At 33.3% G+C, this 16,196-nt stretch overlaps 2 protein-coding genes across 2 annotated transcripts; both read right to left on the bottom strand.

Annotated features, from left to right (window-relative positions):
* Positions 1-2,351: 2,351 nt before the first annotated feature.
* RhoL (Ras-like GTP-binding protein RhoL) lies at positions 2,352-10,509 on the bottom strand. Its single transcript, XM_090119818.1, has 5 exons — positions 10,077-10,509; positions 4,699-4,813; positions 4,425-4,542; positions 3,982-4,060; positions 2,352-2,825 (listed from the first exon to the last, which is right to left on the bottom strand). Exons 1-5 carry the CDS (start codon positions 10,190-10,192, stop codon positions 2,702-2,704), a joined length of 552 nt encoding a protein of 183 aa, XP_089975944.1. The 5' UTR covers positions 10,193-10,509; the 3' UTR covers positions 2,352-2,701.
* A 3,726-nt stretch (positions 10,510-14,235) lies between these two features.
* On the bottom strand, positions 14,236-16,069 carry LOC149909707 (uncharacterized). Its single transcript, XM_090119815.1, has 4 exons — positions 15,825-16,069; positions 15,102-15,299; positions 14,728-14,971; positions 14,236-14,614 (listed from the first exon to the last, which is right to left on the bottom strand). The coding sequence occupies exons 1-4, from the start codon at positions 15,960-15,962 to the stop codon at positions 14,430-14,432; spliced, it is 765 nt and encodes a 254-aa protein (XP_089975941.1). The 5' UTR covers positions 15,963-16,069; the 3' UTR covers positions 14,236-14,429.
* Positions 16,070-16,196: the final 127 nt, after the last annotated feature.

The following is a 16,196-nucleotide window of genomic DNA, read 5'->3' as shown; positions in this document are numbered from 1 at the left end:
TTTATCGGTTTTTTATCGGATACACTTTGGTGAGTGCACTGCGGAATTGCACTATCTAATTCCGCCATCCCCGTTTTTCCATCGTTCGTCGAGGCGCGCAGACTCTAGGCACCGCCATATTATGGTGGACGTTCCATGTACCCGGACAAAGCGGTTCGGATCGACATTCTTCATTCGAACCGCGAGGGACTGGAACATGCTTCCTGAATCCTGAGTCTGTGTTCCCCGACGAGTACAATATGGAGGTCTTCAAGAAAAGAGTGAACAGGTACATTCTAGGAAAGCGCGCTCCATCTTAGGCCACATCTCAGCTTTCCATCAGCCGAGATAGTGGTCAAGCGCTTTCCTATCAAACAATAAAAAAAAATTCCTTTTTGATACGCACATCATACAAAAAGAGCGCAAATTTAAAATTCTTATGGCTTTTTACTTTGAAAATCAAAGATCGATAATGAAATATAGCACCCCAGTCTCTATTGTACATTTTTTTTTAAATAAAAAGTAGGTACAATAGAGACTTCTGTGAACCGAAACTTATATGCTTTATAAAATAAATTGTGTCTTACGGGTGCTTACGGCTCTGGGATCTTGGACCACGATGCACTATACATATTTGTAAGTAACTAGGTTCTAAATAAAACAATACAACTAGGTAACAAAATCGTATATTTATCATTGAATTTGTTGCATACAAATTTAAATAAGTACTCCGATATAAATTGGGTAGCTAAATTAATAGCCTATAGTCTTTTTAAAATTTATTTGTTCTTATAAATACAATCTTACATAAACTTCTCGTGATTCTACCATCGAGATATATTACTAGAGGGGTTATTCCAAACAAAAACATTGCGCGCGGCCGATGTGGTGGGGTACGTGTGGAACGAGCGAGGCGTGGCTTCAAGTTCAAAGATTAAGCAATGCGTGCAGATGCGACACATTGTGCAATCTGTTTACTCGGTACTATCTGGTGGTACTGATACTAGGGAATTAATAAAACGAGGATTTTATATTAAACTATGTATTTTAATTTCCTTTAAATAATATCAATTTATTAAGCTTTTGTCGTTTTGTGTAGTAATCAATAGTTTTATCAGTTTTTGCTTCATGATGTAATTTAAATGGATACGATGATTCAATGTTGATGGCGTTTACGTATAAGAAACTCACATTTTGAAAAATCTCACGCGAGATTCGAGGATGGGGGAGGGGTTGAATAAATTCTCACGACTTCTCACCAGGGGGGGAGGGAGGTGCAGAAAATTTTAAAAAACACCTCACGTAATTTATGGACGCCCCCTTACTCGATCACAATTTTTGTAACTTTACTATAAACGGAACTACATTTAAAAATATACTTTATTTATTGAGTTATAAGGTTGCTTCCATTCTGTTTATTTACATTCTCAAAAACATCAATCGCTGCAGAGGTGGCTTGCGACAAAGGCGGCTTGTGTCAAAGGCCTCGGCGATATCATTTAAGAACATAATATTATGTACTTTAGGCAAACTTGTTATAAGATCTATTTTACTTTCTTATTAGTCCATTTGACAAGGATATTGGGTAAGATACCTATTGGAATAATTTTATTATTATGTATGTACTTATTAAATCCGCGAATAAAAAAAATTTTTAGTCGTGAATATAGAAATTGGGTCGCATTTTTTTAATCCGCGAATAGTGAAAACACGAATAAAGGAAGCGCGATTAAGGAACTTTTACTGTATTAGTTTCTGTGAATGTTGTGTTTATTTGTAATTGTTGTGCATAATAATTTATAAATCCTATTGGAACAACTATTGATTAGGCTTTTTTTAATAAATAAAAATAGGTAAATAAATAAATATTACTTAATATAACCTACCGTTTTACTTTGCGTAGTCGGGTAAAAGTATAAATATTTAGGTACTACACCACGGTAATCTTTCCTAGTAGATATTGTATATACATAGTTAAAAAAATCCAGTTACATTTTTTTAACAGACTCATCGATAGTGTCACGTCTGTGCTGTTAGTCTATGAAAAATGGCGCGAAACGCAGAACGCGTGGTGATTTTTCGCAAAATGATAACAATATTAGTAAAATGCATGACTTACTCATAATAAGGAAACTTACTGGTGAAAAGTCACTCCTCGGGCTTTGTTTGTATTAGGGGAACTGTTAAAACAATATCTAAGCAAACACGAAGGCATTTTGAACAGAGCAATAACACGTGTTGACGCGGCAAGCGGGGGGCACAGTCCGACACAGACTAAAGAGACTTGTGATTCTTACCTCTAGCTCGTGTTAAAGAGAGTGTAGTAGCGATCGCCTCTCTAGTACGTAGTACATTCTATCTCGATGGATTCTACTCGTATATCTTAAATATTAATATGCGTGTAACACAATACTGAATGCATTTATTATATGAATTACCTATAAGCACCTATAAGCTAAAATAATTTAAGTAGATAGTAGATTGATTTAATAATCGATCATTATTATTAAATTAAGTATTGCTTGAATAAAATATTTTTTTCAAAGGTACTTAACGTTGGATACGTTAACAATTATTTATCATAATATAATAAACTTATCTATTAAATTGTTAATCTCTCGGTTAAACTTTGGCACGTCTAAGATATACAAACAGTGGAATGGATCTTGAAGATCACGATATGAATCTTGGGATCTCTAAAGTATTTAGTCTCTTAAAATAACTAAAGGAATTGACAAGTTCTTTTGATAACAGGTTTTTTTCGAAGCGCAGCACGTACAGCCTCTTCAAAGACTTCATGCATGTTCACTCGTTCCAGCGCGGAACATTCCACTAGTTGAGCAGCACTGTAATGAATTATATACTTCATATTAAAATGAGTACACGTTTAAAATATAAATATTAAATATATATTTACAGACAAAACTACTATGAAAGCACTAGATTCTTCTTAACATTATTCAGAGTGAAGACAATACAAGTTAGGTATGTCTTTGTTTTTGCATGGGCATCCGTTAAATTGAACACTTTTTAACATTTCAAACTTATGTAAAGTAATATACATATGTCGTTATCTATAGTAGGTACAACCATACACTAAAATTTATATATTTTACTAAATCAATTGAAGCTAACTACCTAGTTAAAATCTGTAAGTTACAATTTACAACCTGCATTATAAATTACAGAAGGTAGGTATAAATTAATCTACGTGAATACGTAGCTTGTGTAACATCATTAGTGCTAATTCATTTCATCAAATTAAATAATAAATAAAAAAGGAAATGATGATAGATTACATTGTGTTTATAATAAAATTCAAAACGATTCAGTCATTAAACAGCTACTCGGGCTGTATCTCAGTTTGCAGCACTATCGGCGTACGATAATGTTTCTGATAACACAGCTGCCGGCGCGCGTTCGCGATATGATATTCCAACATAGCTTCAAATGTTTAAAGGATTTTTATTTAAAATGGTGAACATACTTATTACTTTATAAGTTTAAAACCGTTTTTAGCCATAACCAATAGTCATAGAAAACGGGAAAACCTGGAGCGAAATCAAAAGGGAAGCTCTCGATAGAAACGCCTGGCGGAGCACTGTGGATGCCCTCTGCCCCAGCTAGGGGACACAGGAACATAAGTCAAGTCAAGTCAATAGTCATAGATAAAAATGTTAAAAACGACATTGGTAGTTATGTGGATAAATTAGTTGTTTTAACTTTTGAGTGATGCGGAATTATTTTTGTATATTTTGCTTGAAATATAATAATTAGTTTCTATAGATAGGAATATAATTGGCAGGATAATCATTGCTCAACACTAAATTTCTAGATTTATTTAGTGTTGAGTAATGATTACCTATAGACCTATTGAAATCTTATTTGGCAACAGACTTACAGCTTTGAACTTTGAATCAAGTGACGTCAGCTAGGAAAGGATTTTGGGACAAGGCCAGAACTAATTTAATTTTGACAATCCTAAATACATTGAATTCTTACCGGATTTTTTTCTTTAATTGCTTTCCTTCCTGAGTTGTGATGACAGCTTTTCCTGATGACCTTAAATCAGTTTTTGTAGCTGAAAGAATATTTAAATTGGTATATACTATATATATATGTATGTATAAAAATAAAAATATTACAGCTGATGTGGTGCTTTTGCATCTTATTTAAGAATTAGCTTTCCCAGACCCCATTAAATATTGTACTACTACGACATCAAGCATGGCAACAAGTACATATTTCTAAATATAATTTCTAAACATAATTATAGAATATAAATCACATCATAGAAATACATAATGATACAGGTACCTACTACTTAGTAGGAGTAGTACGTAATGTAAGCAAATATTCGGTGAACTTATTGTAAATTAAGTTATATTTAACATATTAATTATTTAGCAATGTTACCTATGAAGAGAATATGGTATTATACATACCAACAAGAACTATAGGTACAGAGGAACTGAAGTGTTTCAATTCAGGATACCATTTGTGAATAACATTTTCGTAGGATGATCTACTGCCAACTGAATAACAGACCAAGAAGCAATTCGTCTAAAACAAAAATAAACATTAATTTTATGTAAAAAATATGATTTATCTAGGTAGTTATATTAATCTAAGCAATAATAAATACATAATTTAAGTTTAAAAACCTTTATTCAATAGGGAAATGTGTAGCACGCGTGTAACAAATTAAACTATTCTTACACTGTTATATGATAACGGCCTCAATCTTTCATAATCCTCCTGGCCGGCTGTGTCCCATAGCGCCATCTCGATCTCTTCGCCATCGACTGTAATATGTCCCACGTAATTGTCAAATCTAAAAAAAGGATATATTATTATGTATTTTTAAGTAGGTACCTACAGCACTGCTGCGTTTGCTAAATAGGTAAACGCTTCGATCATAATATGTCGAACTTGATGCTGTTTGTTTTGTATTATTGGAGTTTTAGCAGTTTTTAGCGTTTCTAACTAAACTATTTTATATTGAAAGTTTTCCTTTTTTATAAACTAAATTTCAAATCTGACTTCATCCCCTAACTCTAATAGTTCGATTGACTGGAAAATACAGTCATGACTCCATGTCAGTCAGTCATGAGCCGGGTATCAAAAATTTAGCTTATAACGTTGACAAAGACTTCTTTTTCATGCTTATAAATATTTATCAGGGATTTTCAACCATTAGGTATATAATTAAATTAATTGAATAGAATATATAATTCTGCTTGATGAGCAGCATCGAATGCTACCTACCTAACCCGTTTACCTATATAGGTACAAGTTGCGGTTAAACAGTAAATATATATTGATTGATTTATAGTTGTCCTTCCGCGCAGACATATATAATTTAATAAACGTGCAAAATTAAGTAATCATGTAGATTTAATTAATTTTAAATAAAAATTTAAAATATGTTAGGTAGACAGACTGAAACGACAAGTTATTGCAATTTGAATACCTATAATAACAATGCAAATCGGTTACCTACGGTCATTGACTACAAATGCGTAGGTCCTTGGAATGTGATACAGAGATGGATAGCAAGGAAGTCTATAAAGCGTTAGTAGGCGTGTGTCCAGTTTCTTAAGGAGGAAGTCACAGGCTCGTACAATACAACAATGTTGTCGCGTATTTGACTTTATAAATAGTACAATCTGTTGCTTTTAACTCGATCAAATCATTCGACACAATTTGCAATGGGAAATGTCTTCACATCTTTTATTACTGAATACTTAGATGTAAATTTTCGTATGGCTTTTTTTTATTTCAAAAAATATAGATACTTACCACATAGACGGCAGTTAGATCCTACGGAATAGCAATATGTCGGCATGCTGCCATACGAAAAACTATAAATAGGTAGGTATAGTTAGGTCTTTATTATTATTATGATGCTGCCAAATTAAATCTCTTTGTTTCAGAAGATACTAAGTACCTACCTGTTATTATTGTAAAGTAGGTACCCAGTTTAATTGCAATATTAGGTACCTATAACAATATTTCGATTTGTGGTCGATGAGAGACACTTAACCCCGATTTGATTTGCGAGATATCAACACAATTCTTATAGATACATTATATCTATGTATAATGCCGCAATATATCATTCTTAGCTTCACCACATACCTACTTAAGTAGCATAAAAGTTAGTCGATTCCTGGTCGGCGGTAACGGCTTGATCTTGAACTGCAAGTAAGTAGGTATACTTACTTAAATAGTTTCATATTATATATCCGTCTTTTCTATATATTGATCTTTAGTCTTAAACTTAAATTGAGAAGGTAGGTGTAATACCTACCTGATAAGTTAAAACAGAAAAGTCAATAAAACGCTACAAAATATGTGTGTAAATGCAAGTATAGTTTGGAAAATCCAAAAGTGCACGCCTCATAATTTTTTTATAATAATTATTTATTAATTATTATTTTTGTTTATTTAATAACAATTAAACCACATCGAATCGCACATACAGACACACGGACGTCCAAGACAGAACTTTTTTAAACTGTTTTTTAACTAGAAATAACAAAAATGACATCAAAAATATCATGAATGTTAAAAATAGTGTTTTTTCTTAATATGTGTGTGTATGTATTATCTTACAAGTGCAATGTATGATACATAAAGACATTTTAAGTTTGAAAAATCAGATGTTTTGCGCGAAGTGACAGTAGTACCTACCCACCTCAACGCTTCGCTTATGAGGCGTGCAATAGGTTTACTTAGTATAAGTACCTATATTTAAAATAAATATTAGGTAAGTACTTTAAAATATTCATTCCTCGATCATTTACCTTACTTTTCCCTTCGGTCATACTTTTCCACTAAATTGTGTAACAATTGCGTAAGTACATACTTAGGTATTAATTACACAGGTCAACAAATTAAGAAAAAAATAATTGGTGCCGAGATATAGTTTTCAGAATTGTACATATGTATTAAACTAGGTCTAATGAAACAGTTTGTAAAGGCAAAAATGGGCAATGTTTTTCCTATATCAATAAAAAATTCCTAATTTGAGCATAGAAAAGATAAAAGGGTGCATTTTCAATGGCCCACTAATAATAACGTAAAAGATACTGATTTCGTAAGTTCAATGACTATAGTTTGGAACTACTTTCCTGGACTTCGAGAATCTGGGATCCTATATTGAAGAACAAGGTGAGCGGTTTCACCAGGACCTTAAAACCATGGAAGAAAGGTACCAAAATCCAAGGCCGATGGGATCAGGACATGATGGCCGACTACTACAGGGGGATACAATGTGATAGGTTCTACTACGCCTCATTCTCGAAAGTCGCGAAAAAGAAAGTTTTTGAGCACCTAACAATGTAATAAATGCCGTTTTTTGATGAAAATATTTATTTTTCTATAAAAATCAATATTTGGAAAACTACACGTAGGAAATCAATATTTTTGCCATACATGTAATAAGTAAAAGGTCTAATTACAGCTTCTTGGCACCACAACCACTGTTGACCACTGTTATGTGCGTACGAAATTATTTTAGTAGACCGTACAGAGCATTAAACCAACCGGAGTGTCATAGCGGTTTTATAAAACTAGTTCTTAGTTTATTTTCTAAAGAGCGCGCTTCTGGCACTGGCCAGCCGCTGCCGCGGCACTAAACAATAAACAAGTTCTTAAAATATTTTGAATTTTTTACTCCCTATATTTATACGATCTGGCCAAATGTGGATGACAAAATCGTGAAACATTGACGCCTACCTACATTTGATCAAACGATCAAACTATGTTGGCCACATCATGAATTATGCGACCATATTTTAATAAAATGATCAATCATTCCATGAAATAGCAATATGGCCACGACACATACACATACATCCTCACAAACTTTTGCATTTATATTATAAGTAGACTATGATAGGTTTCATATTTAAATAACTATTTAATTAATTCCGCAGATTTAAATAACTATTTAAATCTGCGGAAATAGGTAAAATATAGATAAAATATCATTAAGAAAAATCAAGGATAAGATTTTAAAATATTTTCTCAAATATAAAGAACGAGTTACTTAAGTAGTTAGTGATAACATATTATTTAAATTGGCCATTGATTAGATCACGGTTACCAATTCGTATAAATTTATAACTTCCGTATAAGTACCTAGGCTTACAGAATTACGTAATGTTTGCTTTAAATATTTTTTGAAATCTTCTTAAAATTAATAAGTAGGCCTATACCTACTGACCTGCCTTATTCAGTATTCTGCTACTAGCTGTGCTCCGCGGTTTCACCAGCATTGCTCCACTCCTGTTGGTCTTAGCGTGATGATATATAGCCTATGTCTATGTCGAGCATTCCTCTTTAAATGGACTAACTTATAACTAACACCGAAAGAATTTTTCAAATCGGACCAGTAGTTCCTGAGATTAGCGCGTTCAAACAAACAAACCAACTCTACAGCTTTATAAATATACAGTATTAGTTGTATACGTAGTATATTATAATTAGTCTGTGGTATTACTTATTATATAGTATACCTAGATTTTGAACTACATACTTTCAGATCACGGTATACGGGTATAGGTACCGTAAACCATTAATTGTAGGTAATCCTATTACCTTTTTTTAATACGAAAAAACTGGAAACATTTCAAGATCTGAAGATGAAGTATTGGCGTAGGTATAAGGCTGAAAAATTATAGCTTTCTGATTCTTTCCGTTTTGTTTTTCAAATAGTAAATAAAAATTAAATGAATAATCACGATTACCGAGTATTAGGTACCTATGTTATTATATGCATCTTACAATCACTTTAGCAAATTATTTGTTTGTTTTTGTGATCGTATCTCTTGATGACTGAAGTTGTTTGTAATCGTCTGCTTACTATATAGGTATAATAGTCCGGGATACATCGCCCATTTTTGCAAGTGATTACTATCAAGCTAATTTTTCGTGAGTAGCTTTATTTTGATGAGATGCCCAATAATTTCATGTACGAAACTCTCGATTGTGGTAGCTACCAGAGGAAACAAGGATAAAATATTTTGATTTGATGGTTCTCAAATATTAATTACTAACTGAATGTTTTTTTTTGTTGAATCTCAAGATAATTATCTAAATTATTCGAAAAAATATTTGTCCTACAAAATCTATGGTTTGATCAAAGAGTCCCCCTTTCCAATGTGTATCGATAACGAAGTCATCATAAATGATTACTAACCAGCTGATTTTTTTTATTTTCACTTATTTAATAAGTACTTATATAATTCAACAGACATATTGTCCTACAAATTGCGTAATAAATATTTGAGAACCGTCAAATCAAAAATTTTTATCCTTGTTACCTCTGTAAGCTACCACAATCGAGAGTTTCGTACATGAAATTATTAGGCATCTCATCAAAATAAAGCTACTCACGAAAAATTAGCTTGATAGTAATCACTTGCAAAAATGGGCGATGTATCCCGGACTATAACGAAAGATTATGATTTAGAGGAAAAATAAATTGTTCCATAAGTCTGTCGTCTAGATGTAGGTACAAAAACTCGTTTATACGGAAAACCAGTAAGTACTTACCCAAGTTTTTATTTTATTCGACTGTCATAATGTGGTCATAATTTACCTACGTAGAGTGAATATTTTTTAGTAATAACTAATAACCCCATAATAATATGTATTATAACAGTTGACTAGTTAAAAAGACGGCTAGAAAGCTGAAGCTACTTCAATCAAAGAAAATTTAATGATTTTGTCGCTTTATGACGTTAGTCTTAATTTATACCCAATAAATAATATAACTATGATTAAACTGATGATTCATACTAGGTACCTAATGTGTTGATAAAATATTTATGAAGTCATAGAAGGAAAATAACTTAAATCAATCGCACAAAATATAAATTTACCTATACTTAATACAGTAGTTGTAATTGGGTGCAGTCATTTTCCACACAACATTTGTAAGAGATAACGACGTAATCGCATCACCTGTTAATTTAGACACGTACGGAACGTCAGCGTTTACTGACCCGTTGACCTATAGGCAGCTCTGCAGCAGTAGGTCTTTATTCGGATTAACTATTTTACAATTAATAGAGCCATGTACTTACACTGTTGGTACATATTCCTTTGGAAACTCGTTCCTTGTGTACACGTAAAGAAGGCATGTTTTGCCCACCATACCATCTCCGACCACTGTAACCTTCAGTCTTTTCGCCGTTCCCATGGTTTACACAACGACATTCGAAAATGTATACACACAAAATCAATAGCAATGCCAATTGTTTTAACACTTGATTTAGTCAGTAACGTTGCATGTCGAATTTTAGCGATAACTCCTCAACCGGTAAGACAAATCACTCCTTAGCGGCTCTTATCATTTAGTGATGTAATGATCTTATCACACTTGTAGAAATATTTACGATAACGCAGCAATGTTAATTGTAACGGAGCGCGCGCACTGTTTCGCGGATGAATGCAAAATGGTCGTGACTCGAAGTCTCGAACATAGTATAGCTGTTGGAATTGGAATGATTCAACTCGGTGTTTGTCAAACGATGAATAGTAGCTGCGTCAAGCGTAGGCGCAAGTAGCCACCACAAGCCTCACTCGATAGATCGATATAATATTAGGTAGGTACTCTTAATAATTTATTCAGTGTGCGTCTTCTGACCAAAGTTTTCGAACAAATGAAATAACGTCAAACAATCGTCGCGCTTACCAAAAGAAGCAAAGCAAAAGGCGTCAATTATTAGCTCACATATTGTTATATACATATTACTGTTACCTACTTGCTACCCTACTGTTATTTCAAAGGGAAATAATAAAACGAACGACTTAATAAAATAAGCTAGGTACTGATGTTTTAATAACTTGATCGGTATGAATTTGAGTAAGCGTCAAATAAACTAAGTAGGTAAATAAGCAACCAATATTGGTTGAAAATAAAATATAGATTAAGTGTATGTACAAGCATCCAAAAGTGGATTGTCATTAATAAATTTGAGATATAAGAGACTAAATTCAGACGGAACGTATTTTTACGCGTATGCCGCTTCTACCTCAGTAACCGCTGCGCGTGCCGATCCTAGTGCGGCCTAATGACTATACAGTTGCGACTTGCGTGTACAACCGCTATGGTTTTATTAAATGGTGAAAAATTATAAACCAATCCAAAACATTATAGTCTGTAATTAACAGGCAACGCGACGGTTCCCAGAGTCTGTTGTTCTGACTTCTGGCCTGTGAGAATGCAGGCCAGTTCCTATAAAGTGATTTTCCTTTTAAGTTATACCACAGCGCAGTTATAACCACAGTATTACAGTGGTATAACTTTAAAGGAAAATCAACATAAGTACGTCACAATAATAATAAAGGACAACGATCGACGTCAAATGTGGCTAAGAACCTATTGTAGTAGGGGAGGCCAAGAGGGGGATTTTGGGATTTACTCGAGCGCGTCAGATTACTCAGATTACTATAAGGGACGGTATACTGTATACGGTAGCTATTCATTAGTACCTCTAGTCAATATGAGCAGTTATGGTTGGTGGGTGCGCTCAGGGGCCCCGCTGGAAAATTTGAATAATCCATAATTCCCTAAGGTTGAGCTCGAATCGTCAGATTAGCGAAATGGGGACTTCTTATATTGTAATTAACCCCCCCATATATTAATCTGACGCGCTCGAATAATATTACTTTAATTTTTTACCCTTTCTTCATAGCGATTAAATCGCCACTTAAATCGTCAGATTAACGTATACTTTTTTTCAGTGACGTCCTGGAGCATGCAAAATATCAATATCTAACGCGCTTGAGTATTTCCAAGCCAATTTTTTTCTTTTTTAAATTAAAAAAAATCAAAAAACCCTTCCCCACCGCTAAAAGTGAAAACATTATAGGACCTTTTTTTCTCGCTATGGTCTAATCTACCAATTCTAATAGGTTCCCATGACGCTCGAGTAAATCCACATTTAGCATCCTGGGCTCCCCTACTATTGGGTCTGACGGGAAAGAAAAAGTAGATATTATGTACTTGATATTTTATTTTTATAGCAATTCAAAAGCTATATACATTATACATATATAAAAATAGAACCGGCCAAGTGCGAGTCGGACTCACGCACCGAGGGCTCCGAACAAACCTACTTTTTATTGAGTTGTTACTCAAAAATGTATGTTTTAGAAATTTTTCTTTTATTTGTGCTATAAGACATTGTTTTTTTTTAAAACAAATTTCAGGACTCTGTGTTCACGGGAAGTACAGTGTAGGTTTTGATTCCCTTGCAAATATTTAATTTGCAGCATAAACGGCTGTATCTTTTGATTGCGTTTTTTTTTTACGTTTAATTTTTTCACAGCATCAAGGACCATAGACAGGAGTACATTCGATATAAATTTCAGCTGGATACCTCCACGCGTTGCTGAGAATAAGGGTTTTGACAGACAGATAGACAGACAGACGGACAACAACGTGATCCTATAAGTTCGTTCCAAGGGTTACGTTTTTTTTTCCTTTTGTGGTTCGGAACCAAAATTTTACTCTCAACGCGCCTAAAGAAGTTTAACTTCAAAAATTTTAAAGAATGGAAAAAAACGTGACGGGATTCGAACCCGCGTCTTTCGCCATTCCGGGACGACGGACGCCTTGACCTCTCGGCCACGGGCCACCCGTGATCCCGTCAGAGCAATCGAATTTATATTTTATTCTATTCTTTCGGTTTTGTCTCTAAAGGTCCAACCGCACTGGGAGTAACCTCATACATCCGCGTCGCGCTGATAAGTTACTGTCGGATTATGGACCCCCCACGCCATCTATTACGCAATTCTATTGTATATGGTGGTGGTATAGTGTATACATGCCTATACATTGTTTTGTTTATGAAATCTTTCTAGCTTCTTCACATAACAGAATTAACGTGGAATTAACAGACAGATTTGTTTAATCTTATAAATAAATACGAACAAATATTACAATTTAATTTTATCATTTGCAATTAGAATAATATTATCTCGCAATTTTCTCCATCAGTAAATATTTTTCACGGCTTTCAGCTCTGTCGGCATAGCGATCTTTCACCGCGAGGTTTTTAATCTTGCGTCTTAGAATAATTACACATAGAAACCAAGTCCGCGCGCCCATTTTGAAGCACCTTAATTGGAGCCATAAATGGCTCCAAACGCCAGGCCGCTAGGTACGTAGTGTTAAACGTCAATGCAAGCCGAACGTGTCTCGCGAAAAAAAAATTATTATGACGGTTTGTGCAGTCAAATTGTGTCACAACACATCTGAAAAGCAAAAGAAAAGTGATATCATCACTTTTTACAGGTTAAGCTTTCAGAATTTCATAATATTTTGTAAGTCAAAATAAATACGTTCCAATTCTATGCTCAGTGTTGCCCGCTTGTGAAAATATTTTCCCATTTTAACTGACTAGTTAATTTTAAAACAGTTGTTATTGCTGTTTTTTAATATAGGTGTTTGTGTTAGAGATATCATATGGGTACCTAAAATGTGTTACTTGAAAGTTGAAAAGTAAACGAACATAATTGTATACAATTATTAGAATAAAAATTAATTTTCTTATAAGTGTTGTTGTTTTCTTTTATTCGTTATAAAAAATAAACATTCCCGTATAATAAAAACCTGAAATTACCATATCCACACTTTATCAAACACCTATTTATAATAATTGCCAAAAACAAATGGTTATCAGCGACCGAATGATTACCCCACTTTCGGGCAAAATGGACCGTCACTGACAACATTACACAAGTGTATGTGTGCGTGTCGCCGAGCGTAAGCACGTAATCGTCATCTGTGTGTGAACCGATTTAGTGCGTCACTTTTGAGATGGCGCTTGTATGAAGACTATCTTTCTATGTGTAATTATTCTAAGTCTTGCGTATTAAATTTCGCAAGCAAAATAGTTTCTAGTACGTACTACGTACTGCGAATAAAATTTCTGACGATTATTATTATCAGTTGAATTCAGTTCTGTTGACAAACACGTGTAAAATCGATGGATCTTGTTATTAACGGCGTTGCACGTCGTTGCATCAATTTTATAAACTCGATCGACTCGATTAAGATCCAATAACAAATTATTTTCTGCGCAATTTTTTTAAAACAAGTGAGACTATGTCCATAAGATTCAATATGTAACAGAATAGCGAAAAAAATCCTCCCGATAAAATACCGCTGGGCGAACAAAGTACAAACCCTAACTAGGTACTAAGCTTATACTAAATTTATTAAAACACAACAAATAAATATATACATTAAGTCATAATACTGAAAATTCAACAGATTTTGTACTGTCAGGCATAAGTTTGGTTTCTGAATGCAGAATTGATTTTATTTAGGTTGAAAGCTAGAAAATATTTAAGCAGCATGGTATGGTTAATTTCAAATACTCCATTCAGAAACCTCATTAATTCTTAGTCTCATAATTTCACAAGTGTTATTGTTTCAGCCTGAGGTCAGTTATTCCTGCCAGTAAAAGTTCTTCTTTCATAGCAATCACTTCTCTTAATAATTCCTGATTATTAGCTTGTAGTTGTGCTATAACAGATCTTTGTTTCCTTTCTCGATCCTTTAATTGTGTCAGAGTGGCATCACATACATCAGCACATGGAGTACAATTGCCTGCAAAATAATATTTATACCATCTGATATTGTAATATTAAAGCAGGAAATTATTTTTCAATAACATTTATGATGAAAAACTACAATAATTGGAAAAATAAAAAAATACTCACTTGTTTTACCTCGCAGCCTGTCCATTAATTTGTCATTTTCTAACTTCAACCTTGCTACTTTATTTTGCAAACATTTTTCATTAGCTTCCTTTTGTTTAACCACCTGATTCAATTTAGCTCGGGTTTCAATTAACTTTTGATAAACCTCGTTTGATTGGTCAGACACTCTTTGGGCCGAGGCAACACATGCTCTGGATTCATTTTTTTCAGAGTTAACTTTATCTCGAAGTCTTCCAATGGAATCCTAGACCAGAACAAAGATTAATTGTTTTTTACTTCTATTATTTTACTTAATATGTTAAATAAAATTAATATACTTAGTAATAACATAGACTATTTACTCAAGGTAATAAATAATAATCTTTTGTACCTACATTCAAATGTCTATTGCTATGTTCAAGTACATGATTTTGCTCTGTCAAATGGTCACTCTTCTCTTTAATACTTTTGTATTTGTGTAATAAAGTCCAAACTGAATTTATAAGTTTGACCAATGCATCAGTAGTTAATTTGTCATTTTCAAAGTCTACATGAGGATTAAATATATAATTTATGTTGTAAAGGTTTAATTCCTGAAACAATAATCAGTTATACTTAAAACTCTATAATATAAAGTTTTAACTATAATATAGCGGCTATATCATAATTAAATAAATAGATAGTTAAAATCATACAGCTCAATTCCTGAAACAGTCAGTCAGGCTTAAAACTATATCATAATTATATGTAAATAGTTAAAATCATACATTTTCGTGTTTCCTAAATGTGATTTTCAAATTAGGTAGCAGATAACACTCAGCAGTTTATAGATGCATAATCTTTATATTTTACTAGCTTTCGCCCGCGTGGTGTTTTGATAAAAGGTAGCCTATGTTGTTTCTCAGGGTCTAAAGATTGTCTGTTGAGAGGTTTAAGCGGGAAAGCGTAACAGACAGAGTTACTTTCGCATTTATAATACATATTATAGTAGGGACTAGCTGTAGGGGTAAAAATATAATGCCGGGTAACTAAGTACCTTTATGCGTCGCAAATTATTATTTACACTAACACATATAAATGAAATAAAATCTGTACATTATACGTAGGTTTGTACGCACCTCTGAAAGGCCTATCAAACAATCTTTAACATTGTTTCGAGTGCATGGTTCGTAAAATGTAGCTCTTTTATATTTGTAGTTTTCCAAAAGTTCTTTAACTTCTTCGTCCAAACTTTCAAATTCTGTGAATCTTTCCATTTTTCCGTAAGATATAATTATCTATAACTGATTTTGATCATAAATCGTAGTAAAGAATTGATTTACGTTTGTTGAATTTCTCGTTTTATTTGCAGGTAGAATTTGTAGTTATAACTTTTACCGCCAACTCAAGGGCAAATGTCAATTGTCAATCTATAACTGTCAGACGTCACCAATATTGTCATTTGCCACAGATAAGAAAAAATACAAAGTTAGGTGCACATGTGACAAACT

This window comes from Colias eurytheme, chromosome 3 (genome assembly GCF_061535395.1).
Source record: "Colias eurytheme isolate Ceu_HAF_F1 chromosome 3, ilColEury1 Martin Lab GWU primary, whole genome shotgun sequence".
Lineage (NCBI taxonomy): Eukaryota > Metazoa > Arthropoda > Insecta > Lepidoptera > Pieridae > Colias > Colias eurytheme.
Note: the sequence above shows the minus strand (reverse complement) of the source record. Positions and strands in the feature narration are given on the sequence as shown.

Coding starts and splice junctions, on each gene's coding strand:
- RhoL (XM_090119818.1), bottom strand. CDS start 10,192: ATGGGAACGGCGAAAAGACTGAAGGTTACAGTGGTCGGAGATGGTATG. Junction 4,543..4,698: donor GGCCGTTATCATATAACAGT/GTAAGAATAGTT, acceptor TTTTTGTTTTAG/ACGAATTGCTTCTTGGTCTG. Junction 2,826..3,981: donor CAATTAAAGAAAAAAATCCG/GTAAGAATTCAA, acceptor AATTCATTACAG/TGCTGCTCAACTAGTGGAAT.
- LOC149909707 (XM_090119815.1), bottom strand. CDS start 15,962: ATGGAAAGATTCACAGAATTTGAAAGTTTGGACGAAGAAGTTAAAGAA. Junction 15,300..15,824: donor GTTTGATAGGCCTTTCAGAG/GTGCGTACAAAC, acceptor TTATTGTTTCAG/GAATTAAACCTTTACAACAT. Junction 14,615..14,727: donor CAGGCTGCGAGGTAAAACAA/GTGAGTATTTTT, acceptor ATTATTTTGCAG/GCAATTGTACTCCATGTGCT.